General features: G+C 39.4%; 2 protein-coding genes across 4 annotated transcripts in view; both read right to left on the bottom strand.

Annotated features, from left to right (window-relative positions):
- Positions 1-484: 484 nt before the first annotated feature.
- On the bottom strand, positions 485-10,645 carry ARL6IP1 (ADP ribosylation factor like GTPase 6 interacting protein 1). Its single transcript, XM_037385814.1, has 6 exons — positions 10,525-10,645; positions 8,429-8,562; positions 3,566-3,685; positions 2,566-2,683; positions 1,818-1,902; positions 485-1,567 (listed from the first exon to the last, which is right to left on the bottom strand). The coding sequence occupies exons 1-6, from the start codon at positions 10,558-10,560 to the stop codon at positions 1,449-1,451; spliced, it is 612 nt and encodes a 203-aa protein (XP_037241711.1). The 5' UTR covers positions 10,561-10,645; the 3' UTR covers positions 485-1,448.
- Positions 10,646-14,186: 3,541 nt separating this feature from the next.
- The window catches only part of SMG1 (SMG1 nonsense mediated mRNA decay associated PI3K related kinase), a 68,762-nt gene continuing 58,005 nt past the window's right edge, over positions 14,187-24,943 (bottom strand). For all 3 annotated transcript variants that reach the window (XM_037383241.1, XM_037383243.1, XM_037383242.1), the window contains 12 exons: positions 23,803-23,953; positions 23,526-23,715; positions 22,822-23,291; positions 21,673-21,810; positions 20,656-20,808; positions 20,141-20,320; positions 19,696-19,923; positions 19,026-19,237; positions 18,720-18,826; positions 17,813-17,992; positions 17,509-17,615; positions 14,187-16,817 (listed from right to left, as the gene is read on the bottom strand). In XM_037383241.1, the coding sequence (XP_037239138.1) occupies positions 16,740-16,817; positions 17,509-17,615; positions 17,813-17,992; positions 18,720-18,826; positions 19,026-19,237; positions 19,696-19,923; positions 20,141-20,320; positions 20,656-20,808; positions 21,673-21,810; positions 22,822-23,291; positions 23,526-23,715; positions 23,803-23,953 (2,194 nt within the window). In that variant the 3' untranslated portion in view covers positions 14,187-16,739. The remainder of the gene's footprint in view (positions 16,818-17,508; positions 17,616-17,812; positions 17,993-18,719; positions 18,827-19,025; positions 19,238-19,695; positions 19,924-20,140; positions 20,321-20,655; positions 20,809-21,672; positions 21,811-22,821; positions 23,292-23,525; positions 23,716-23,802; positions 23,954-24,943) is intronic.

Below are 24,943 nucleotides of genomic sequence, written 5' to 3'. Positions count from 1 at the left end.
CCAGCGACAGCCTGTGCCAGTTAAGTGCACAGCTCTCCCGCCAATGCTGACTCCTCCAAGTGGGTCCTCAGGGACATGCGGTGAGGCCTGACTCCCTCCTGGTTCAAAAAGGACGACCCCTCCAAAATGCAGTTAACTCTACAGTCAAGTAGAGCACTTTCTAAATGATGGCACGGCAGCATCTCCCCACGGTTCAGATCTCTCAAGTTTTACTGATTGGATCCAATTTGTCCACAACCTATCCCTTTTATCAGTGTCCATCAACTCCAGGTGACATTACAGCCCTTCCTCCCTGCAGCAGGAGCTGTCAGTGTACTGTCAGGGCTGATACAAGTTTTACTATTTACAGGGAGCCACTCCAAAGGGAGGGTGTTTTTCCATTAGGACACTGCACACCACATGCCACCAAAACACCACTCCCAGCCCCAGCTCTCAACTGGAAGATGTACTTATGCGATATTCTGTACATTCACAAAAAAGTCTTAAGTTTTTTCTCTTTAGTCTGTATTTACCTATTCAACAGTTACAATAGACACTGAAGAAAGTTCATTTTAAAACAGTAAACTTTTAAAACAGTAACACAGGTTTTAGCTTTTTAAAGATAAAGTTCAGTTTAAAAAAAAAAAAGAGAGAAGTCATAGAAAAGAACAAACAATTCAGAAAGGCTTATTTACAGAGACAAACCTAGCATATCCAAGGTGATTTTGTATACAGACAACAACATTCAGAAAACCAAACGTGCTACATGGCTCCACAACAGCAGTTTTTAGAACAATCGGCCATCAAGGCAACATGCACCTTAACTCACTTTCTACAGTCTCAGTGCAACGAGTTAAAATTTTACACTACAGCTAAATAAATGAACTACAAATTTATATGTTCCAGAGCCCTATTCAACAGATAATCTGGTATATGCAGTCAAAAAAAAAAAATCAAACAGGTTCAGCGAGATGATCACCTTCTGCCCCAATTTTGAGTATGCACCCTCAGCTATGACCATTCGTAGTCAGCTAATTGTCCTCCTTCCACAAGGATCAGTAGTAATAAGCCTCCAAGAAGCAGCTTTCAGCACTGCCTTTCATACTTGCTGTAGGCACACATTAATGATCAGTGAAACTAACACAGTTACAGAAATGCTATCACACATTATGATTCTGCTGTTTCTTGAGATTGGGTATTTTATCACAGGGCCTCTTAGTTTGGTGAAGACACTTAATAAGCTCTGTACATCAAAGGTCAGGATCTTTTGTATAAGATCAGCTGCAGAACTCAAGTCAGCACAGCAAGAGACACACAAACCCACAGCAGTTGCTAAATTGACATTTTCACTTCATCAGGGAGCCAATAAAAAAGCCAATGAGCGATAAAATTTCTATTGTCTTAATTATACATTAATTCTCAAAACTGTTCAAGTAAACCTTTTACAAGAGTGAACAGCAGTTAAGTCTTCATTCATTTTTCTTCTCCTTGTGCTTGAGAAGTTTGTTTACCTCCCTTTTCGCCATTCCAACATACTTTGTAATGATCCCATGCTGGTTTAGTCCAGGAAACAGCAACAAGAAACTTACTAGAGGGGGGAAGAAAAAAAAAAAAAAAGAAAAAAAAGAATTACTTAATACTCCTTTAACATGCTTCTGTCACCCTGCAATTTCTTGCTTTTCTTAAGAACCATTAACTGCTTGAAAACAGAAAAATATGACCCTGCAACAATAACAAATCACCACACTCTCATAACCAAAAATTACTTCTACCAGTCTTGTACCATTTCAGGCAGCTAACAAAAAAAGTTACTTCTGTTTTGCATGCTGCATACTTACCAATAAGATAAGTCAGAAAGAGATTGTGAACTTGTTGTCCAATCCAGGCAACCACAGCAAGAGAAAACAGCATGGTCATGAAGTACTAAAAAATGAAAAGGGAACAGTTATCACAGATCTGCTGGGAATTCTCCCTCCTCCCCTTCAGTATTCGGCAACACTTCAACATTTAAAACTAACTTAAAATTTGCTGGCTCTTCCACATGCAACACCTATGCATAGGCTTGTTAAAACTGAGATTACAGAATTGTAAGTTCTCATTTATTTTCCGACCATCAGTTTTACAGGATGCCAGCTCTTTTCTGTCCTGATATCCCTTAGTCAGCCTACATCAACCCCACTGACACAACTTCAGCCTCACGCAGTACCTGAAGCCGATTTCAGGGCAGAAAACTCAGCAGTTCACGTACCTCAGCTGGCATGTTACTAAGGGTTTTTTGGGGGGTTTTTTTTGATAGTTCAAGTACACCAGAAACAAGTTGTGTTTCCAAAAACTGAACTATCCAAAGAAACCCAATGTAGCTTTACCATAGTATCAAGGGTACACTCCTAACCACATAACACCACAAGTTTAAAGTCATGTATCTTGCCACTTTAAGATGTTGACTGGATTAAGTCACAGCCAGAACTGCTGGTTCTTGGTTTGAAATACCAGTTCAATCAGACATGTACCTCATGAAAATAGTTAAGATAAAACAAACCAAATAAAATCTTAATACAATAGAGATGAACTCCTAGAACTCAATACCATTTTAGGCTTCTCTTCCTTCAATGTGAAGAGGCGTTTCCACCAGCCAACAATTCGGCGACGAGATTTTACCAAATTGCTACAAATCTCATGAAATCTTTGCTGCTGTTCCGTAGTCCTTTTATTAAAGAAAAAAAGCCAGAAATAAGAATTCAGGATTTCCTCTGAAATTTTAAAAATCTCCCATGGTATTTTTCTGGCAGTGAAAATTTATCCAGTACTTATCCTGGCATTTGTTTCACTTGGTTCCAGACCTTATTTTTATTTAGCATCATAATGCAATTCCCCATATAATTTTTCTGTACACTGACTCTGAAAGAGCAACACATTCAAACCAGAAGACTATTGATTTTAGTCTGATACCAGTGTGATACACACAAGCAATACACACCTGATACCAGCGTGTATTACTTTGGGTTCTGTCAATTCATTATTAGACAAGAACATTTATCCACTAGTCACCTTAAAGCAGATACACTAAAATTTACTTCTAACTCAATATTTAGTTCAAATAACATTCTTCTACAGCTTACTAATTTTATATAACCCTTGTCCTTCTTCAAATCTGTTTCAATCACAATCACATTCACACTCTCTGCACTGCTCTTTTCTTCACTGTATTTACCACTGCCACTCTTTCAAACATATAATCCAATACCCTTCTTTATGATTTTAATTCTCAGTGTCTTATTATCCATTAATTACTAAAAACCGGTTTAGCAGAACTAACTAGCATCCTTAATGGAAAGCAAAGAACGCACCTGCTCCTTCAAAAAAATCTTATTTTTCGAGAAGAAAAGAAACAATAAAGATACATTGTTGTAGTTCTCTTTCTCTTTTTCTGAATGAAGGACATCTTACTAGTGTCCTCACTTCATTTATTACAGAGACTGCCGATTTTTTACTACGACTATCATCTGGTATTTGCAAGCCACATACCATTTTGATAAAGTTTGTTATTTATTTACACTCAAACTATTTTAATTCAAGCTTTCCTCACCATTTATTAGAGCCAAAGATTCTAGGTGCAAGAGCAGGAACAAGATAATCAGCCAAACAGAGGAACATAACAAAACAGGAGACACCTGAAAGAACTGATGGGTCCAAGTAGTAGATCATCCTGCAGAAAGAAGATAACAGAAATGACTTCTGGATGCTCAGCCTACTAAATACTAGACAGTATTTAGTCCTGACTCAGGACTTTAAACAGTAGACCTACCCCCTTGCACAACCTTGAAAAAATTTTCAAATTTGCTCTTATTACTAGTAAAAAGTTTCAAGTACTTCAGCACTATCACAAAGACGTACAGATTTCAAAACACATTTTTCTTAATGTACTAGATAAGAAAATGCTACAATACAGCAAACGTAGTATGAAATATAGTAGAAATAAAAACTAATCAATTCTTGCCCTCTCAGAAGTTGACATCTAGTGAACTTTAGGCTGACCAGGGGATGAGGATGAATGAGTAACACAGGAAATAACCAGATAAGAGTGAAACCTCTACATTTGTTGGTTCTTAAGTCAGTCACAGAACTCACATCCACTATGGGCTGTCAGTCACTCTGTCTCACCTGTGAGAGCCAACCAAACCTGTTCTGGACAAGGAGCCATAAATCTCCAATTAGGACAGCGTGGTGCTTTTACACATTGTGTGCCAACACTCAGATACTGGAAGAGAACTAGCTCATCTCTTAAGCATCTGTTAAGACTCAGCTGTGCCCTGTGCTACTTATCTGCACTTAACACAACTTCCTGAACACTGAAGCAATAAAAGTAAAGAAATTACAGTCCATTGGAGGGGCAGTCTTTCTATACATCTGGCACAGTGCTACTGTGCTGAGTGTTGAAGTTCATTTTTCATGAAGTACCAATTTAGAATCTGAAGTAGTTCTGTTTCCTCAGAGTATTACTCAACACAAGATCTTTCCTTCTATAATGACAGAATTTATACCAGAATACCCTGAAGTTCATGTAATTACTTCTGTTAAAAGTTATGTTTCCTTTGTTTCCTTTTTGTTTCCTTTGTTTCCTTTTTGTTTCCTTTGTTTCCTTTTTGTTTCCTTTTTGTTTCCTTTGTTTCCTTTTTGTGTGCTTTGTTTCCTTTTTGTTTCCTTTGTTTCTTTGTTTCCCTTTTTGTTTCTTTTGTTTCCTTTTTGTTTCTTTTGTTTCCTTTTTGTTTCTTTTGTTTCCTTTTTGTTTCTTTTGTTTCCTTTTTGTTTCCTTTGTTTCCTTTTTGTTTCCTTTGTTTCCTTTTTGTTTCTTTTGTTTCCTTTTTGTTTCCTTTGTTTCCTTTTTGTTTCTTTTGTTTCCTTTTTGTTTCTTTTGTTTCCTTTTTGTTTCTTTTGTTTCCTTTTTGTTTCTTTTGTTTCCTTTTTGTTTCTTTTGTTTCCTTTTTTGTTTCTTTGTTTCCTTTTTGTTTCTTTTGTTCCTTTTGTTTCTTTTGTTTCCTTTTTGTTTCTTTTGTTTCCTTTTGTTTCTTTGTTTCCTTTTTGTTTCCTTTTGTTTCCTTTTTGTTCTTTGTTTCCTTTTTGTTTCCTTTGTTTCCTTTTTGTTTCTTTTGTTTCCTTTTGTTTCTTTGTTTCCTTTTTGTTTCTTTTGTTTCCTTTTGTTTCCTTTTGTTTCCTTTTTGTTTCCTTTGTTTCCTTTTTGTTTCCTTTGTTTCCTTTTTGTTTCCTTTGTTCCTTTTTGTTTCCTTTGTTTCCTTTTTGTTTCCTTTGTTTCCTTTTTGTTTCCTTTGTTTCCTTTTTGTTTCCTTTGTTTCCTTTTTGTTTCCTTTGTTTCCTTTTTGTTTCCTTTGTTTCCTTTTTGTTTCCTTTGTTTCCTTTTTGTTTCCTTTGTTTCCTTTTGTTTCCTTTGTTTCCTTTTTGTTTCTTTTGTTTCCTTTTTGTTTCTTTGTTTCCTTTTGTTTCCTTTGTTTCCTTTTTGTTTCCTTTGTTTCCTTTTTGTTTCCTTTGTTTCCTTTTTGTTTCCTTTGTTTCCTTTTTGTTTCCTTTGTTTCCTTTTTGTTTCCTTTGTTTCCTTTTTGTTTCCTTTGTTTCCTTTTTGTTTCCTTTGTTTCCTTTTTTGTTTCCTTTGTTTCCTTTTTGTGTTCCTTTGTTTCCTTTTGTTTCCTTTGTTTCCTTTTGTTTCCTTTGTTTCCTTTTTGTTTCCTTTGTTTCCTTTTTGTTTCATTTGTTTCCTTTTTGTTTCTTTTGTTTCCTTTTTGTTTCTTTGTTTCCTTTTGTTTCTTTGTTTCCTTTTTGTTTCTTTGTTTCCTTTTTGTTTCTTTGTTTCCTTTTGTTTCCTTTGTTTTTTTGTTTCTTTGTTTTTTTTGTTTCCTTTGTTTCCTTTTTGTTTCTTTGTTTCCTTTTGTTTCTTGTTTCCTTTTTGTTTCCTTTGTTTCCTTTTTGTTTCTTTGTTTCCTTTTGTTTCTTTGTTTCCTTTTTGTCTTTGTTTCCTTTTTGTTTCTTTGTTTCCTTTTGTTCTTTGTTTCCTTTTGTTTTGTCCTTTTTGTTTCCTTTGTTTCCTTTTGTTTTTGTTTCCTTTTTGTTTCTTTGTTTTTTTTGTTTCTTTTGTTTCCTTTTTGCTTTGTTTCTTTTTGTTTCTTTTGTTTCCTTTTTGTTTCTTTGTTTCCTTTTTGTTTCTTTTGTTTCCTTTTTGTTTCTTTGTTTCCTTTTGTTTCTTTTGTTTCCTTTTTTGTTTCTTTTGTTTCCTTTTGTTTCTTTTGTTTCCTTTTTGTTTCTTTTGTTTCCTTTTTGTTTCTTTTGTTTCCTTTTTGTTTCTTTTGTTTCCTTTTTGTTTCTTTTGTTTCCTTTTTGTTTCTTTTGTTTCCTTTTTGTTTCTTTTGTTTCCTTTTTGTTTCTTTTGTTTCCTTTTTGTTTCTTTTGTTTCCTTTTTGTTTCTTTTGTTTCCTTTTTGTTTCTTTTGTTTCCTTTTTGTTTCTTTTGTTTCCTTTTTGTTTCTTTTGTTTCCTTTTGTTTCTTTTGTTTCCTTTTTGTTTCTTTTGTTTCCTTTTTGTTTCTTTTGTTTCCTTTTTGTTTCTTTTGTTTCCTTTTGTTCTTTTGTTTCCTTTTGTTTCTTTTGTTTCCTTTGTGTTCTTTTGTTTCCTTTTTGTTTCTTTTGTTTCCTTTTGTTTCTTTTGTTTCCTTTTGTTTCTTTTGTTTCCTTTTTGTTTCTTTGTGTTTCCTTTTTGTTTCTTTTGTTTCCTTTTTGTTTCTTTTGTTTCCTTTTTGTTTCTTTTGTTTCCTTTTTGTTTCTTTTGTTTCCTTTTTGTTTCTTTTGTTTCCTTTTTGTTTCTTTTGTTTCCTTTTTGTTTCTTTTGTTTCCTTTTTGTTTCTTTTGTTTCCTTTTTGTTTCTTTTGTTTCCTTTTGTTTCTTTTGTTTCCTTTTTGTTTCTTTTGTTTCCTTTTTGTTTCTTTTGTTTCCTTTTTGTTTCTTTTGTTTCCTTTTTGTTTCTTTTGTTTCCTTTTTGTTTCTTTTGTTTCCTTTTTGTTTCTTTGTTTCCTTTTTGTTTCTTTTTGTTTCTTTTTGTTTCTTTTGTTTCCTTTGTTTTGTTTCTTTTGTTTCCTTTTTTGTTTCTTTTGTTTCCTTTTTGTTTCTTTTGTTTCCTTTTTGTTTCTTTTGTTTCCTTTTTGTTTCTTTTGTTTCCTTTTTGTTTCTTTTGTTTCCTTTTTGTTTCTTTTGTTTCCTTTTTGTTTCTTTTGTTTCCTTTTTGTTTCTTTTGTTTCCTTTTTGTTTCTTTTGTTTACTTTTTGTTTCTTTTGTTTCCTTTTTGTTTCTCTTTTGTTTCCTTGTTTGTTGTTTCTTATTGTTTCCTTTGTTTGTTCTTTTGTTTCCTTTTTTGTTTCTTTTGTTCCTTTTTGTTTCTTTTGTTTCCTTTTTGTTTCTTTTGTTTCCTTTTTGTTTCTTGTTCCTTTTTGTTCTTTGTTTCCTTTTTGTTTCTTTTGTTTCCTTTTTGTTTCTTTTGTTTCCTTTTTGTTTCTTTTGTTTCCTTTTTGTTTCTTTTGTTTCCTTTTTGTTTCTTTTGTTTCCTTTTTGTTTCTTTTCATTTCCGTCCTCCTCGCCTCCCTTGAAGGCCGTAAAATTTATATAAACCAGGAAACCAATTATCCTTGCCTCACCTGCTTCAACATTTGTTTTTGTAACTCCCATCTTCTCCTTACACCAAAACCACATGCAACTGGCAAACTCCACAGCTGGCACGGACACTAGTCTGTACAAGGCAGGTTGATGTCACCTACTACCCCATTACATAAAAGCATGTACAAGTGCCTCCAGCAAGCCCGTTCTGCATCTCCAATGCAAAGACAGGCACATCCTCCCATCCTGTTGACTGAAAGTTACCTGCAGTCTCTCCTTTTCCTCCTTTCTCAAAGGACAGGGCAGAGACTGTAAAAGAACAAGTTCTGCAAATCTGATTGCTCAGGATGAGTTCAACACACCAAAGGTGCTGAATAGAAAAGTCTGCCCTATGGAAACAAGTCTTCCATAACAATACTGCTGTTGGTTTGGGGAAAAAAGCCAAAGGAGATAACCAGATTTGACTAAGAAGTAGGTTACAAAGGATGAGGGCAGAATAGGAACATACCAATGAAGAACGTACAGCTGAGCATGGTAAAAAACAATGGCAACCACTGCTGGCAAACAGCCTTTGCAGAAAGCACTGCCCCCACCTCTGGGCAGGACGTGACTCACAGTACTTCCTGTTCTCAATACTTAAGGTTTTTCTTTTCAAGAAAGTTCACATGCATTCAGACACAGAACCTGGAGAGAGAGCCTTCCTACTAGATTTTTAAAGACGCCTTACTAATTTACTTAATAGGCTTTCCACCAGCCATGAAAGTACAATGGTGTTCTAGGCTCCGTCTACAAACTACTTACAGAAACGAAAAGGAAACAACACTCATCAGTGCCAGAGGAAACCAAGCTCTCTCCCAGCGAAGAACTTTATCGGTCATCAGAATCACTTCTCCCCATCCTTGCAACTGCTCTTCCAAGCTAGCAGTTTCTGCAGCCTACACAAAAAGAGAAGAAAAGTCTTTTGTTACTAACTAGAGTATCAAATTAATTCCCACACTCAAGTACCTAAAAAAAGTGTTGTAATTAAAAGTCCAGTCACAAACCTTTCTGAGTAATTAAATTACTAATAGTGCTGTAAGTTTTGTACTGAGTTACATTGTAGCACCGACACTTTAAAACAGTCAAGATCCTAACAATGCAGCAGCATATGTTACTAGACCAAATGATACCTCCTCCCACACTCAGCCAAGGTGTTTTCCCCCAATCTCCCATTTATGGTACTTTCTTCCCCAGGTTAGTAAAAAGTCAAGTTTTAAAGTCTAGCTAAAGCCTCTCAAGTCTTCACTGGAAAACTGCAACATGAGAACTGTTTAAAACACATGTATTTTCCAAGACAACTCTACCACATTAAGCTGAGGCTTACTAGTTGCTGTCCAACACCATCCCAACACATGGAAGATGGATAAAAACTCAGAATCCACAGTTAAGGAAAATTACCCAATGGATCACATCTGGACTGCAAAGGTAGTTTTTCCACAGGTTGCCCAAGACAGTGATCAGGCAGCCTTTAAACTCCCCTTCCTGTATTATTCCTATCTTCACTGCTACACATCATCTGCAAGGAGGCCTTTTCTGTTCTGGCATCAGCTTGCTAAGCAGTTCACCTGAGATGTTCTGCATTTAACATAGCTTAACAGTTTCCCCTCATTGGGACAAAGAATCTCAGAGATCACAACATTCATTCAACCGTGAACAGAAGCGATCGCTGCCCAAGCTGTGAGAGGTGAACAGTCGCCAAGACCTGCACATAGGCTTGTGCAGAGACAGCAGAGCAGGTTTCATTCTCAGCTGTGTGCTATGCTTAACTCAAACGAGAAGCCTGATACCACTGGAGTAACAAGGACAGCTGAGTGCAGCTATCATGGTAAAGTATGTCTTTCCTGTGTGATTCCATTGGAAACTATTTGAAAACTATAGTTCAGGACAGAAATGTAGAAAACCATCTGGCATGCTGCCGACCACCTGCCCGTTACCACATCCATTTGAAGTTATAAACCCAAACTGTCAGATGGAAGAAAAAAAAGAACAAAAGCTGCATTTTTCCAAAAGTTTTATGACAGACTGTTTTGCTTTATTACCTCTGACCGTCTGCATTTATTATCACAACCAAGAGAAAATTTGATGGGAAACAGACTGGAAAACCACAGCGTTACTCATAGCAGCCTGCCCCTGCCAGCCCAGCAGACACGACTGTAAGGTGTTTTCCCACCGGGCCCGGTAGAGACAACTTAAGTCAGCGCCTGTCAACACCATTCGCATTCCAGAGCCCATCCGTCAAAAGTGGTTTTTCGTCAATCGAACATTATGGAAGTCTCCACAAATACGAAGTTCTGCTCGAGGCAGGCAGCCCTGCCGAAGGCTGCAGGCGCTTGCACACACAGCTCCTTCCCCGCGGGGGCGGCGCGTTTGCCATTAGAGATAAAAAAGTAATTAACCGAAGGATCTTGCTTAAGTATTCAAACCCACCCTTGATATATTTAAGCCCATCACCCAGCTCCTGACACTCTCCCGCAAAGCTGCAGCATTCCGCAACGCAGCCGAAGAATGTTGAAACACAAAGACATGAATATTTAATATTTCATAACAAGTCATTAAAAATGAGTATCGATACGAGCCCGGCGCGGCAGGTACCGCCAGAGGCTGTTAGAGCTCCGGCCTGCGAGCAGCAGCCCCGCCGGAGCTCAGCCACAAGCCGATGCCCACCCCGGGGACCCTCGGCGGCAGCAGCGGACGCAGGGAGGCCGCTCCCCGCCCTCCACGGGCCCGGCGGCCCTCGCCAGCCGCCGCAGCCAGGCCCGGCTCTCCCCGCCCTGCCCGGGCCCCAGCTCCCCGGGCAGCCCCGTCGCAGCCACCGGGCGGCCCCGCCGCCAGCTTCAGCGGGGGCCGCCCGCCCTCACCAGCTGGTAGACGCTGTTGTTGTCGCCCTCCGCCATCTTGCGCGGCCCCCTCACCGCCAGCCCCACCCTCCCGCGCCGCCGGCGGCTTTTGTAGCCTCCCCGGGCCTGATTGGCCTTCTCCTCACTCAGCGCGGGCCAATCCTAGCGCTTCTGCCGCGCCTCATCGACATCTGGTTGGCTGGTGGGATTTGAACACCGAGAGCCGCCCAATCAGCGTGGGGCCTCCGCCCCATTCCACCCCCCTCCGTCGCAATGCGACTGCGACAGGAGCGGGGCGGGGCAGCGCAGCGCAGCAGGGCCGGCCCAGCCGCGGGACCCGCGGGCAGTGCGGCGGAGCAGGCCCGAGGCGAGCCGTGGCGGCCGCCTGCCTGGCGCTGAAGCCCGCCTGGGCAGGGGGAGGCGGGCCCGCAGCCCGCCGTGGGCACGGGGGCGGTGGCGGTGCCACCTCCCGGCAGGCCCTGAGGGACGGTGCGTTCACTCTAAAACGCCCGACCCGTGTGCCCCGGGCGCGCCTGGGGAGGCAGGGCGGTGCGGGTGGTGTGCCGTGGGGAACGGTTCCTTCCCTTGGCAGACACCCGTGCCCGGCGAGCGGGGCGCATTCCCGCCGGGAACAGCTCGGTGCGGGTAAAGCGCCCGTTGCTGCCGAAGTAACGCGGGGCGGGGGGCCCGGCCCCGAACCGGCCGTGGCTGCACATCCCTGCCGTGTGCCCAGCGCGGCTGCGTGGCTGCTGCACGGGGCCCGGGAGCAGCGCCCGCCGTGCCCGCTGTGGGCAGCCGAATTCCCGGGTGGGATTCCCAGGCGCCAGGATTACCGCATGGGAGACCGATGCAGCACCTGGACTACACCGGCAGGCTCTCCCAGCTGGCCCGCAGCTTGCTTCCCCGTCTTTGGTCACATAGCATTTCTTCCCATTTATTTCATGGGAATAGACACAGGAGAAAAAGCACTAGGATATAAATATTTTTTCTGGCTCAGCTGTCTAAATGTTTCAGGCACGTGTTACAGAGCTTAATCACCATCGCTAGGATGTAATGCAATTCCAAAACGAGGGCAAAGAAAACCTCTTAGGGTTTCTGGCACCAAAACTGTGATGCTTTTCCAAAGCAGCTCACCAGCTTGGTGGAAAGGAAAAAAAGGATTAAGTACGATACTATAAAAGCAAGAATATGGCTGTACTGGATTGTTGGGTCTTTTACAGAGTGCTTTCCACACTCAAGATTGTATGTAAAAAATAGATACTTTACTGAACCACCTTTGAATTCATTTGCATGTTGCTAAAAGCTAAGAGTAAAGAGTATTTTTGTGTCCTATTTTGCCCCTAAAAATAACGGAGTCCACCCTCAAAATCTGTAATTTTACCACAAAGCTCAAGCAAAAGCTAATTTCATTAGGAAGTGATGCCAGTAATAATTCTGATCAGTCTTTTGAGGAAGTACAGACACACATAGACGCATGACGCATCACTGTCCCTAGGAGTACGGGCCGTGTCCTGCAGAAGCCACCTCTCTGGCTACTCGATCAGCCAGCTCCCGGTTTCATCCATGGGTATGATTCTCACCCCAAAACCACAAGCACTCACCAGTGAAAACTCAGAGGGTATTTCCATCATCTTCGTCTCCTACCGGATTCACTACCTTCAAGCTGGTCTTGCAAATGCCAGCTCCCAGGTGAGTCCGCTGTTAGTATTTCTCCCATCCTAGAGGGGCCACCGAGGTGCAGTTCCCTCACGTTACGCCTTGCCCCGTAGCGGAGGGGCAGAAGGAACAGCAAGTGCTGCGGGATGCCCTCGCACTCAGAAATACCAGGGCTGGGCCATCGCACTCTGAGACCAGGACAGCACGGGGTCCTGCCACACTGCTCAGGACCTTCCTCGCTGAGCAGCCAGGCCTTCCGAAGCACCGCGTCAAATGAAAAAAAGATGTGTGTGTATACATATACATGTATATGTTTATAAATGCAGTTGTTAAAATCAGAGTCCTACTGTAGAAGGCAGAGAAAGGTAATAGCTCAGAGCATGGAAAACCCTATTCATCACCTCCCGTACACTACCTGAACTATAGACAGGCAACTGTTTTCTGTGTGCTTCAGTGCGTGACACAGGTCGTGCTGCAATGCGATGCATTCTTCCTACGCTGAGCTTCCCTTAGCAGATGCACAGAAAATTAAATTCCCGAGCCAGCTTCAAAGCATCTTTAAAAGGAGCAGTTTATTGCTCTGTGCACTTAGACATCGAGACACAAGTTTTACATGTTAAGCCTCCACCCATTCATACCTCATATAATAAAGGCATCTCAAACTTTTTTCTTGTGCTATTAATAAATCTGATGCATAACAGAATTGCTCTAATCAGCTATGCACTCAAGTATATACAACAGTTTTATGTAGTATCTGTATTTTCAATTAAATTCTTTAACTAAAACATTTAAAGAATACCCATGGGTAACTGTTTTCCACTACTGAAAAAGAAATAATATATGCATGTGATAATTGGGTACTTTGTTAAGAAAGCAAAAGATGGCAGGTGTCATCTTTAACTTTCTTCCTAGACCAATTTTTCAATGTGTAATGATTTTAGGAAAAGCTTGCAAAAAAAAGTAAGGGAAGAAAACCAAAGAAATCTTTGAAATACTTTGAGTGAGCTAGAACAGGACTGCCAAATGTACTAGGCACAGAACACATCAATGAATAATTGAAGCAAATTAACCTTAAGGACTACAGCATTTAGAAAAATGGAGCTTTAACCTCTCCAATCCCACCCAGTATTTCTGAAGGAATATTTTTATATGGTGCTTTTAATTCAGGTGAATTCCCACGGCAGAGCTTGTGCAGGGACACACACCCTCCTCACCCTGCAACACAACCTCGCACCGGCACTATCAGCAATGCTTTTATGGACATCTCATTCATTTTTCCTTGGAAAACTAGCTCCCTCCCTCTGATTTACATCTTAGACACTTGAGTTTTGCAGAGAGGTGAAAAATTAGGCAAACCATTACTATTTAAATAGACTAATCACTGAGGGCAAAACTAATTGTTGCAAAGTAAAACCAATTTATTAACTGTACACGTTACCATTTCAATTTCAGTTATATTAACGTGACACTGCTGTTATCCCAATCCCACCAAAATAATCTAAGACACCACTAACGAATCCTGATTGTTTAACACATCCCAGTAACCCGTTTGGTAGATCCACACTCACATCCTGGCTTTGCAGAAGGGGAGCGGGAAGAGCAAACTAGTAACTGGATTTTCAAAGGGTTAACAGCACGTCACCCACTAGCCTATAATGGGGAGGGGGTAACAACTTAAACACCGATGAGCACACTTTGAGTTTGACTTCAAGAAATCTTATTTAATTAAAGAAATCAAGAAGTCTCATTTAATATGCAAGATGCACACACAGAGCCTACATTTTAGCTTTAACCAAGACTGTACCGATTTGCCATATTGTCAATATTTACCAAGAAAAACATGCCAGCAAAAGCTGAAATTCCCACTAACTCCTAAGTGTGTAAACTGACTCCTCAACATTAGTAACCCAAATCTAAGTCTCTGGAGAATCCTGCTCTAATTTGGGATTTGGTTTGTTATTTGTATTTAGGCACTTCATTCTCCCCCCTGATTTTCACAATCACAAGTAGTTTTGCATACAAGGAAATTATGAATACAATTTTTTTTTTTAAAACTTTATTAAATTATGCAGTAAGAACCCATCTCCACACAAGTGTTTCATTTCTGGATAGCAGAGGTATAATACATGAGCCACAGTTGAGTGCATTACCCCTCCCTTCCCCCCAGCTTCCAAGAAATAAAACAGCATGTATAATACACTCTTGTTACTATGGTACTCCAAACAGATTGTTCATAAGGTTATTTTTAACTGGAAAAAAATAAAAAGGACCAACAGTGCCAAGTGTCTCGTTCTGCATATGAATGTTCTTCACTGCAACGTTCAGAGCCTTCCTTCTTTCAACGCGTGGCGTGGCAGAGGGTTCAGGAAGCAATGGCAGTGGAATGCATCTGCATGGGTATCGTCAGAGACAAAGCCTGCGACTTCCCTAGAGTTAATCAGGCAATCAGAATGCAAAAAAGGCCGTGTGGCTGTTGAAAACTCTCACACTTCCAAGTGCATGTCCACGAAAAATTGGCAACAGAGGAGAAAGTGAATTCTAAGACCTACCGAGGAGGCAGAGCAGTTAGCATAGTGCAAATACTGAAAATAACACAAGTTTGTCTGTTACTTACGCCTGGTGTTAAATTTATGTTACCTGAAAATTACTAGCCAAGCTTTCTAGTCAGATGAACCGCTGCAAATTCATTCAATTAAATTAATTTTATGCCAGGAATGGGCTTGGCTCAAATCCTTTAATACTTAAGATTTTGATTGACAAAATGCTATATTTAAAGTTTTTCCTTTGAAAAGTAACTAAAATGGCAAAAAGGATTTTCCCATGTCTATTGTTTTTCAACAACTGTGCGTAAAGAATTCACCAAGTTTACAAAAGAGCAACTTTTAATACATAACTGCGCACATTTATCTGGGTTGAGAACACCAGTGTGCGCTTCTGCTTTAGCTATCAGCACCTGTAAGATTGTGTAGTTGTAACTGAATTGCACAAGGTTTATTTGCTCTAAGAAAAGGAAGTTGCTTTTTCTTAAGGGTGTCCGACTTCAAAAAGGAAGCAAGAAGTCTTTTAGACAACTGGCAGACAAGCAGGACATTGATCTCAGTAAGAAGATGCCATTTTTAGAGAGACTTTTCTGAACATAATCACACTTTGAGTACAGAATTGATTAAAAAAAAGCAAGAAACCTTGGTGGAAGTTTCACTGTGGATGCATCATTGAACAACCATTTATAGAAGTAATATGGCAAAGGAAAATTACTTTGCAGAAATCTTTACAGATCTAATTGAACAAAAATTGGAGAGTCCTTCATTTCTTGGATTATACATATACCCCTGTGAACTGAAGCACTATAATTTACAAGTGTAAACTAAAAATATTAGGAAAGTGAAGCAAAAAGCATATCACTCTACCTCCACCAGAACATCACTTTATTGTTTTATCTGTCATCAACAATGTAAAACTCTACTAGATACTCTATCCTGGTTTTTAAAAAGGTAAAGATTACATTGGATTAGCTACGTTGTACAAAAGAAACTACAGCAATCACAGTAGAATGAGATTGGAGGGACAATTTGAATTACAAAAAAGTGTACACTGCAAGCAGAGGGAAGTGCACATTAAATCAAATGCCTGTAAGATTCATTACTTTTAAATGCACAGTGACAATTTTGAGAAACTGTACATAATAGAATCACAGAAATGACTTTAAAATAACCAAAACTACATTTTGCATTTGACCAACTCATAAGTAACCGTTGATGTTCTCTATCTTCAGTGCTTTTGGAAAATTTGTTTACCAAACAAAATTTAAGTTGTTAATTTGACTAAACTGTGAAGTAGAAGCATTGAAATAAAAAGTATATTGGAAGTACGCCTAACCTACAAGAATAAGCCGAGAGGGGTGTATGCAAGGAGAGGCTGGGAGGGAGGAGAGAAAGGAAAGAGGAAAGGGAGAAGAGAACAAAGGCTTTTTCTTCTATCTCAGAAGTTCTTCCAATGCAGCGTGTATCTGATGTACAGCTCTTGGCTTTCAGTCCATTTCTGAAGTTTACATTTTGTAGCCTTTTTCCATACTAACTGGTTGACTCAACCAGCACTGTTGCCACGCAACAAGAGTAACAAGAATCTGAATGCATCAAATCTTCCCTTGCTGTGATTTCTTCATGGCCCCATTTTTTCTGTTTTTCTTTGAACAGGGTTCGGTGTTTCCTGAATTGTTCACAGGGTCGGGTGGAATTGAGTTCCAAATCACTCTGCGGTTTGTAGCATCCCGATTTCTTTCTGCAGCTAACCCCCAGACACGTTTGCAGTTCTTCCGTAGCAGAAAGACAAACCGTGTTGTTCAAGCAGTGAGCTTTCACCCTTGACCGTGGGGGTTGCAGACCATTGTGTTTAGCGTATCCCTGAGTGCAGCTATCCTGCAGGATTTCACTTCCCAGTGCACCGAGATTTCCTAGGTTTCCTCAGATTAAGCCCCAGTATGCATCACCACCGACTGTGGTGCGGCTATGGATGCCTGAGGCCGAGTTGATTCTGGTGGATGTCTGACCTCGCTGAACCAGACTGATCTGCTTTCTCCCTACTCATACCCAGGCAGTCCAACCTTCATACAGCTGAGCCAAGTTATCTAGATTAGTTGCTTCCTTAATCACAAAGTCAACCTATTAAAAAGGTCAAACAAGCAATTAAAAATAAGCTAGATTTTTAAAAGCATTTAAGTGATCTTAAAATTTACTGTTGAATGTCACCTGCAAATACAAAGCTTGAGTGAAAAAAAATCTATAGTAACTGTAAACTTAATCTTGCAAAACTTTATGTAGTCCACCTAAGAAATAGGAATTGGTACTGCAGGGGCAAAAAAAGATCGCACCATCTCATTCATCGCCCTCATCTCGAAAAGAGTCACAATGTTCTCAGATTTATGTGGACATCTGGGTCCCCTGATGCAGTTTCCCAGAGACAGGAGCATGGCTGTGTTATGCTACTAAACACAGACAAGATCTGTCCTTTAGACAGCTGTACAGATCTCATGTTCTCCCTGGGTATCAACAGCTGTGTAACAAATGTTAGCTTACTGACATACAAAAATCAATTTTGTCCAATTCGTGAATTTAGATAGATCTATGATATGGAAAACAAAAGCAATTGATTAAAAAAAAAAATCAATGCAGCAATATAAGGCAGCAGCGTACCTTGATTTGCATTGGAATAAGTCACACATCTCAAAAGGGACCCCCCATTCACAACAGGATTTCAGCCTTTTAAGGCATACTCCAGCAGACATACACATGTGCTTGCCACCGAATATTTAAAGCGAGGACCAGTACTGGAACTTCATTATTTTCAACTCACCTGTTCAGCAACAGACATTCTCCTGTTGGGATCCACATCTCGGCCCTCTAACTTGGCTTTGACCCGCTTCCACACGCTAACTGCATACGAGTTCCTTTCCTGCACCGCTAAAGGTACAAAATAAAGTTAATTCAATTTTACATTCCCACACAGAAGGCCACTGATATGTTTCAGGGTTTTTTGTTGTTGTCAGTGGTCATTCTTTATTGGGTTTTTTGGGTGGTTTTCTTCTTGCAGTTTGTTTTGGGTTTTTTTGTTTTTGTTTTTTTTTTGTTTTGTTTTTTTTTTAAAGCCCTGTATTTACCTTTTCCTGTTTTAGGGTCCCTGGCTGTCTTTTTGGGACTACAGGCAACACTTTTGCCAGCTCCTGGGACTGTGCTTGGAGGAGTATCTGCTGACGTGGCAAGATTTTTCTGGATTAGCTTTCTTGCATTCTGTGACATCACCTCTGGCTGAGTTTTCTGCCCGGTATTGCTACGTACAGCTGTAAAGGAAGTTTAAAAGCACTTAAAAGTACTCCAAAGAATGTATCATAGATATAAGAAAAAACTGCATTTGATATATGTTTAATGGTGTTATCAGTACAAACGCATTTTAAACTTCTATTTTAAAGTCTGCAGCAGTTGTTCCCTCCTCAATCTTTCAGTTTTCTAAAGTTCTTTCACTTTGTAAACAGGTTTTGTTCCACTGCAAAACATTTATTTTTATGGGCAAATTTTTATGGGCTCTCTTAAGCTCTAATTCTATCATTTTGTATGGTAGTTATAAAATGCAATCAGGAGCCTGTACTTAGTCCAAACATTAACAATAGAATAATCCTTGAAATAGAAATCCATGCTCATAAGAAACCTTGAGGTTTTAACTGTAATGTAATGAAAGTTTTACAAATGTGAATGCCCTTGTAGGGTTTCAGGATTAATTTCAAGGTCACTATAAATTTTAGTAGTAATTTCAACAGAAATTACAGTTCAGTTGATATATGTGACAATGCATTCCATGTATTCTGGGCTTCCTGGAGTGAATCCAGATCTTTAAGTCTGTTCAAAGGCTACGACCAAGCAGCCATTCAGCACTGTATGCTGAATGACTTGAATTTTATGGGCTTTTATGATCTTGCAGAGATTGTCTGTATATCAAAGTTTAATAAAAGTGATGATCCCCACTCTAACATCAATTCCTGATGTTTTGGTTTGTACTTTTTCAAGCATTACCTGCAGCAAAGGTTGGCTGATACATAGCAGCTGACGTTGGGCTTGAGCATTCATTTGATGTATCCGTGACTAAGGGTGATGCAAAACCCACCAGATTATTGTAGACACTAGGAAACATAATAGACTTGATAAATATTCATGCAACTACTCTACGTATTAAAAACTAAAACAGAAAGTCAAGTGAAATTTTGCAGAAGAATTTCTGCATTCTATGACTATCACCAAGCAGGTGCCCTGTACTGTGTCACTGCTCCATACAAGCAGATAAGCAAAGTGCCTTCACCTGAAGGCAAGTGACTTTCTTACCTTTGGCTCTGTGTTTTTAGTTCTTTCAAGGTGGGAGTTATTTCCTGCAGCATTTCAACATGTTCCTGACTGCGGGCTTGACCCATAACCTGAACTAATGTAAACAAAACTGTCTGAATATTATCTTGCCACGATTTATATTCGCCCAAGAACTGCCTAACACTATTCTCATAGGGAACATCTTCACCATCTGCCAAAGCCGCTTCTTCATCCTGTAACAAAGATGTGCAAAAAGGTTAACTACTTGCTGTATTTTGCCTAAGAGAATGAAGTTGAGCATTTCTTAGCCTTTTCAGCCCCTCTGTTTGTTATTTGACTACAAATAACCATTAATTTTCAGGAGTTACATTTCAAGAAAATCAATTTGAGAAAGACCAAATGTTTTAAAACATTTTTTAATTAAAACCCAAGAGAATTTGTAAACACAATGTTTCAACTGCCAATTGAGAGCAAAGGTTTAATAAAACCAAAGCCTGATGAGCCTAACTTTAGAAATAAAGCTTTATGAACTGTTAGAGATGAAATTAATTTTGTATCTCAAACTCCATATGCACAAACACATTTCACTGTTCATAGGTACTTTACTAAGCACATATTTACAGGTGTTAATTTTCTTAAAACCATACTGACATGGGTTAGAATAATAAGTTTAATGAAGTTTTAGGCATACCTTCGCCATAGCTTTCAGTAGATGTTTGACATCTCCAAGTTGTCTGTTATGACCCGTGAGCACAGTTTTAATACTATCCACCAGATTCTGAATTGTTTCACAAACTGTTTCTATTTGCTGTTCTCTTTCTGTTTGTACAGTTCTCTGTGTAGATATTTCCTGGGTCAACTGCTTGTGAGCTGAGTGAAGCCATTCAGAGCTGCCAATAGGATGTTCAAGACCAGTGCCCTAAAAATAACAGAAACATTTTTGTATCTGTATCCAAACATAAAACTCAGTTACTGTGTAGGTGCTACTGCCAATTGTTTAGCAGCTGATGGAATACACCGTAATCCACAACCCATCCAAAGGTATACATAACATTAATTCAGAATGAAAGACAAAATTCAGAGCTCGCGATTACAGTGATTCTAACATTACATACTTTGCTTTGACCTTTACTTACCACTCTCTGAAGCAGGCGAAGCTCCAGTTCAGAGACCGAACTGTTGAACTGTGACGCAAATGAGCACATTTGTTGACAGCGTTTGAGAAGTTCAAATAATGCAGCATCAAGATTTAAGGCTTCTGCTGTTCTAGTGCGTAAACTTTCAAAATGAATGATATTACTGCAGAGGAAAGTGACCTGAAAAATCGAAGCAAAGTGAGAAAAATTATTCCAATTAAACTGCCTATTATACAAATTGCATTTCTTCCATGTCCTTGGAAGACAGAGTTTTAAATATAGCAGTAAAGCCGCTCTGTTAAGTAGCGGTATCATTTCAGGGCCATCCATCCCTGCAGCAATCCTCCCAGAGATTATTCATATGGCTTTTGAAGTGAAATTCCCAGAAGTATTTGGTTATTTCTGTTTGCTCTTTAGATGCTGAAGAGGAAAAAAGTTTTCTACATAAATCTCAAGCAGGAAATAAAAAGTGAACACACTTATCAAGTCAGTAATACTGCACTTATGTAGAGTACCTGACTCGCTCTCTGACTTTCTTTCAGTACAAGGTTTCTCCTTTCAGCAATAGTGGCATCAAAATCTTGCAAGACGGGTGCCAGTGCAGGATTAGCGCCTCCTGCCCATTTTAAACGCTGCTCAATACTTGCTTCAAGTGCTGCTAGTTTTTCCTGTATTGGGGAAGAAAAAAACCCAAACAGATATAAATAACCTATTGATATACATAATCTCAAGCCCAACTGCCTAACATAAAAAAAGTGCACATATATAACACAGGCAGACATTCTTATACCCATATATGTAAAAGAATGTGGTATTCATGACTGACAAATGTTAGCTTATGCTGGTTTTAAAGGTTTATTTTCAGCACACATCACAACTGGATTTGATTGTTATGGAAATAAAGCCATCTGTCTAGATTTTAACCTACCAGAAAAAGAAACACAAAAATAATCACATTTCTAGGCTAAAAATTATGTAAAATCATAGGAATATCAAATTATTTTACAAATAATCTTCAAAAAATTACAAACAGTACCTTCACAACTAAAAGGAAATTAAAACTCAGGAAGCTAAGCAGTATTTGTTTTAAACAATTAAACATTCTATATTACAGACACCCAAAAGCCTAAAAAGCCAAGCCACAGCACACAGAATAGCTGATTTGCTCAGCTCTACAACGGAAGCTTCTGACACTTAGCTGGTGAAATGACAGTAAGGATGACCTAAGTCAGACAAGCTTAAAGAACAGGAGCTTGACCAGCCTTCAGAAGGAAAGGTACTTTCACATATTCAAACTTTCACTCATGAAACAGATTTACTGATATTCCTGAGAGAATATTTTGTATGAGGTAGCAAATTAAAAAAGTGTAACAGTACACATCAGACAGACTGAAAGAGATTAATGAAAATACCACTAAGTTTGTACTTCAGTAGCAGGAGAGAGAACAATCTGGGGGTGGCAGACAATTTTGCAGTTTGTGCTAATCACATTCCGATACGCTGCTGAACAAACCTCCCGAAACCAGCAGTACCTGGACTGTTGCAATTGAAGCTTCAATCTGACTGAGCGTGTGAAGTTTCTTTTTCATGCTGGCTAAAATTGCAGAACGAGGCGGAGGAGTAACAGAAATAGCTTGTGGGCGACTGATAAGGAGATCTTCGTGCTGCCACTTTAAGAAAATAAGGGGAACAATTTTCAGCATTGCTCAGCACGAAGCACTTTGGCCCACAAACAGCAATTCCAGTGGTCCGTAACAGTTTACAAGAAAGGGTGTTTTAAAAGGGCTAGGTGCCAGATGATACTGGCACACTTGAAAGTTCTAAATCATTAGAGAGTGTTAAATTATGTAAGTAGTTGTAAACTATGTTTTGCTGGCTTGGATATTTATACCATTAATCAGTCACTAACTTACTATAAGTGATTTATACACATTTCTTTGATCTAAAGGAAAACCCATCAATATTCAGAAACAATTCACTTGTGACGCATTAAAACCAAGACGGTTTTGCTTACCAGTCTATGAAATAGTTTATTACCTGGCATGGAGAAAGCTTTTACCCTTCACCTACAAATCGCTACACAATGAACATCAATGATACTACAACACACCTGGATACCAGCACACACTTCAAGGGACACAATGTCATTTATCTAAAGCCTCAGAAGGACATTTTCAGGATTGATACTGCCGCAATTTCTATTTTTTCCGTAAGGCAAACAGTGGAGCAAGGATACAGTTAATGGCTTAAAACTTTGAAGGAAGGTACAAGATGACACTCAGCAATGCGTACCCTCTCTTTTAAGCAATCTCCTCCCTTAAAGTCATAGTCTGTTTGAAAAAAGGGGGAGAATAGGACAACATTGCCAGTAAGAGAGCCAGTGAACGATTTATTTTTCTAATAAATGACTATGTGGAGATTGAAAAAAAATACATGTACTGACTTGAAAAATAATTTACACATTGCCACACTGGCATCTCATAAAGCAGCTAGTCTTCAAAAGAAGCTAGCTGTAACATTTTTTTCCTTATACGTTTACAGGATAATTTAAAAGCAACACACTTTATCAAGTCTGTTACAATACTCTAGAGCTCATTCAACAGCATGTTGCTCAGACACAGTAACTAAAGTTCACTTCCAACAGACAACGCAGGCAGAAATAACGCACGTTGTGGTCTCACCTGGAACATGGCAATATGCAGCTGCACTCTCTGAAGGCTGGTCTTGCAAGACGAAATACTGGTTTCAAGCCTGCGCACTAGATCATGCTTCTTCCACGCTGTATCATACGAACTAGCTAATACTGTTGCCCTGTTCATGACCAACTGTGAGAACTTGCCAATTTGGATGTTGTGCTCCACAGCCTTCTTGCACAGGTCATCCACAGAAACCTTGCTTTCTGCCCCAAAGTCTTTAGCCTCTACCTGAGCAATTATATCAACACCCAAAGCACTGATGAAACTGCATAAAGTTAGTCCCAAAGCTTGATTTGGAAGGCCAATTAAGAGCTGCCTCACAAAGTCAGCTGTAAAAGCCTTGATTGGTTTGGCCATTTGGTCTTCACTAAAACAAGAGTTTCTGTAAAGAGCTTTCACGTTGACAATTTGAACAGGTCCATTTACTGCGTTCTGGTCTTCAAGGGAACTGATTCCTTTTAAAGGAAAGAAATAGTTTTCTGTTATAAACAAAATATTTGATGCATCTAGAAAAATATTATCTGACTTATAAATGCAACAAGATTACAGGAAGTAATTTTTAGTTTCTGCACACTTGCCACATATGAAAGGTAAGTTACAGTAGAAGTGACCATTTTATATCCTTCTAAAAAGGACACGGGATGAGAAGTGGACAAAGCAATACTGAATATTCAGTAACATTTATTTACCTGACAATGTTTTAGAAAAGGTACCACAGAGCCTGAAGAATTCTTTAATTGTTTGCAGTCTCTTCAGAAAGAAGATTTCCTCTAGAACTTGCCGATTATTGTCATCATCAAAGAAGTTAACTTGGGTGCTGCGGGCTTCCCTAATTATGTCAATCTTACGCCAAGCAACAGGTATTTCCATCTTGTTTAGCTGAGCAACGTAAAGGAAACAGATCAGTTTTTATAAAACTTTCGTATTTCTGACTCAAGAAGTCCTCTGAAAAGAACAGATCCATACCTTTTCAATCAACAAACCAAATGCAGTTTCCACTTGAGCAAACATTCCATCAAAGGCTACCAAAAGCATCTGACCAGCTGACATTTTGGGAGTTTCATCAACTGAACCATTTCTCGGCTGAATCAGTTCACCATACTGAGCATGAAGTACTCTTTAAAAAAAAAAAAAAAAGTGTTACATGTTTTTGCTTAGTCTACAAGAAATAAATAGGATTTTCTTAAACCGATTGATCCCCCAGCTAGAGCAGATTGGAATTAAGTTGTAGCCAAACAAGACAAAATTTTTGCAGGCTTTTCCTAACCCCCTGCTCACCACAATAATCCTAAGGCTGGTGTCGTAGGAACGGCTAAGGATACCATAAAAGACAGGATTGTATTCAAGGACCAACTACAAGGCTAACTTATAATACAGGTAGAGGATACAAATCGTACTTCCTATGAGCATGGTAAGAAAGTTACAAAAAGTGATGTCAGTATCACCTTTCCTTCCTTGAAAGCCAAGTACTAGTTTTATAACATACACGTATGTAACTGACTGACTGGAGTATGGGGTAAAACAAAGGATGAGGTCTCAGGCTGAGATGGTTTAACAGCTTGCTGCTCCTGAAAGGGTGGTCTTATCCTCGCCCTCCCTTATATCACTATTGATGCCCAACTAACAGGCTGAGCAGGCTTGCCAAGGGGTAAACTAGGAAGAAAATTAACCTAAAGGGGAAAAAAAGGTAAATTAACTGGTATAGCAGCCTTCCTTGTACCACTGATGAAGCCACCACAAGTGGCTCAAGGGAAGCAGCGAGATCACTTCTAGTCAGCAGGAAGCTTTTGAATTGGCTCAGCTGTCTACCAAGCACTTCCCCAGAAAGGTAGTTTCCCACATTCCAAGACGCACAGGTCTGTCCTTGGTTTGGGTTTTGTTTGTTTGTGTGTTGTTTTTTCAATCAAGTCACCGATTCATCACGCAAAAGCTGCTCATCAAACCTCCTGACGAGAGGAATGCCATGGTTACAAGCTCTCCCTTTCACAGGTTCCTCCCACACTCAATGGACCAGTTCCTATTTTTAGCATCCCTGAACTTCAAACATAAAATCATATCTACACGTTTTGGAAAAAGTTGACTACCAAAAGTCAGCTTTAAGCAGATA

The sequence above is a fragment of the Falco rusticolus genome, chromosome 4 (genome assembly GCF_015220075.1).
Source record: "Falco rusticolus isolate bFalRus1 chromosome 4, bFalRus1.pri, whole genome shotgun sequence".
Lineage (NCBI taxonomy): Eukaryota > Metazoa > Chordata > Aves > Falconiformes > Falconidae > Falco > Falco rusticolus.
Note: the sequence above shows the minus strand (reverse complement) of the source record. Positions and strands in the feature narration are given on the sequence as shown.

Coding starts and splice junctions, on each gene's coding strand:
- ARL6IP1 (XM_037385814.1), bottom strand. CDS start 10,560: ATGGCGGAGGGCGACAACAACAGCGTCTACCAGCTG. Junction 2,684..3,565: donor ATCTTTGGCTCTAATAAATG/GTGAGGAAAGCT, acceptor CTTTAATAAAAG/GACTACGGAACAGCAGCAAA. Junction 1,903..2,565: donor AGGAAGAGAAGCCTAAAATG/GTATTGAGTTCT, acceptor TTCATTTTTTAG/TACTTCATGACCATGCTGTT.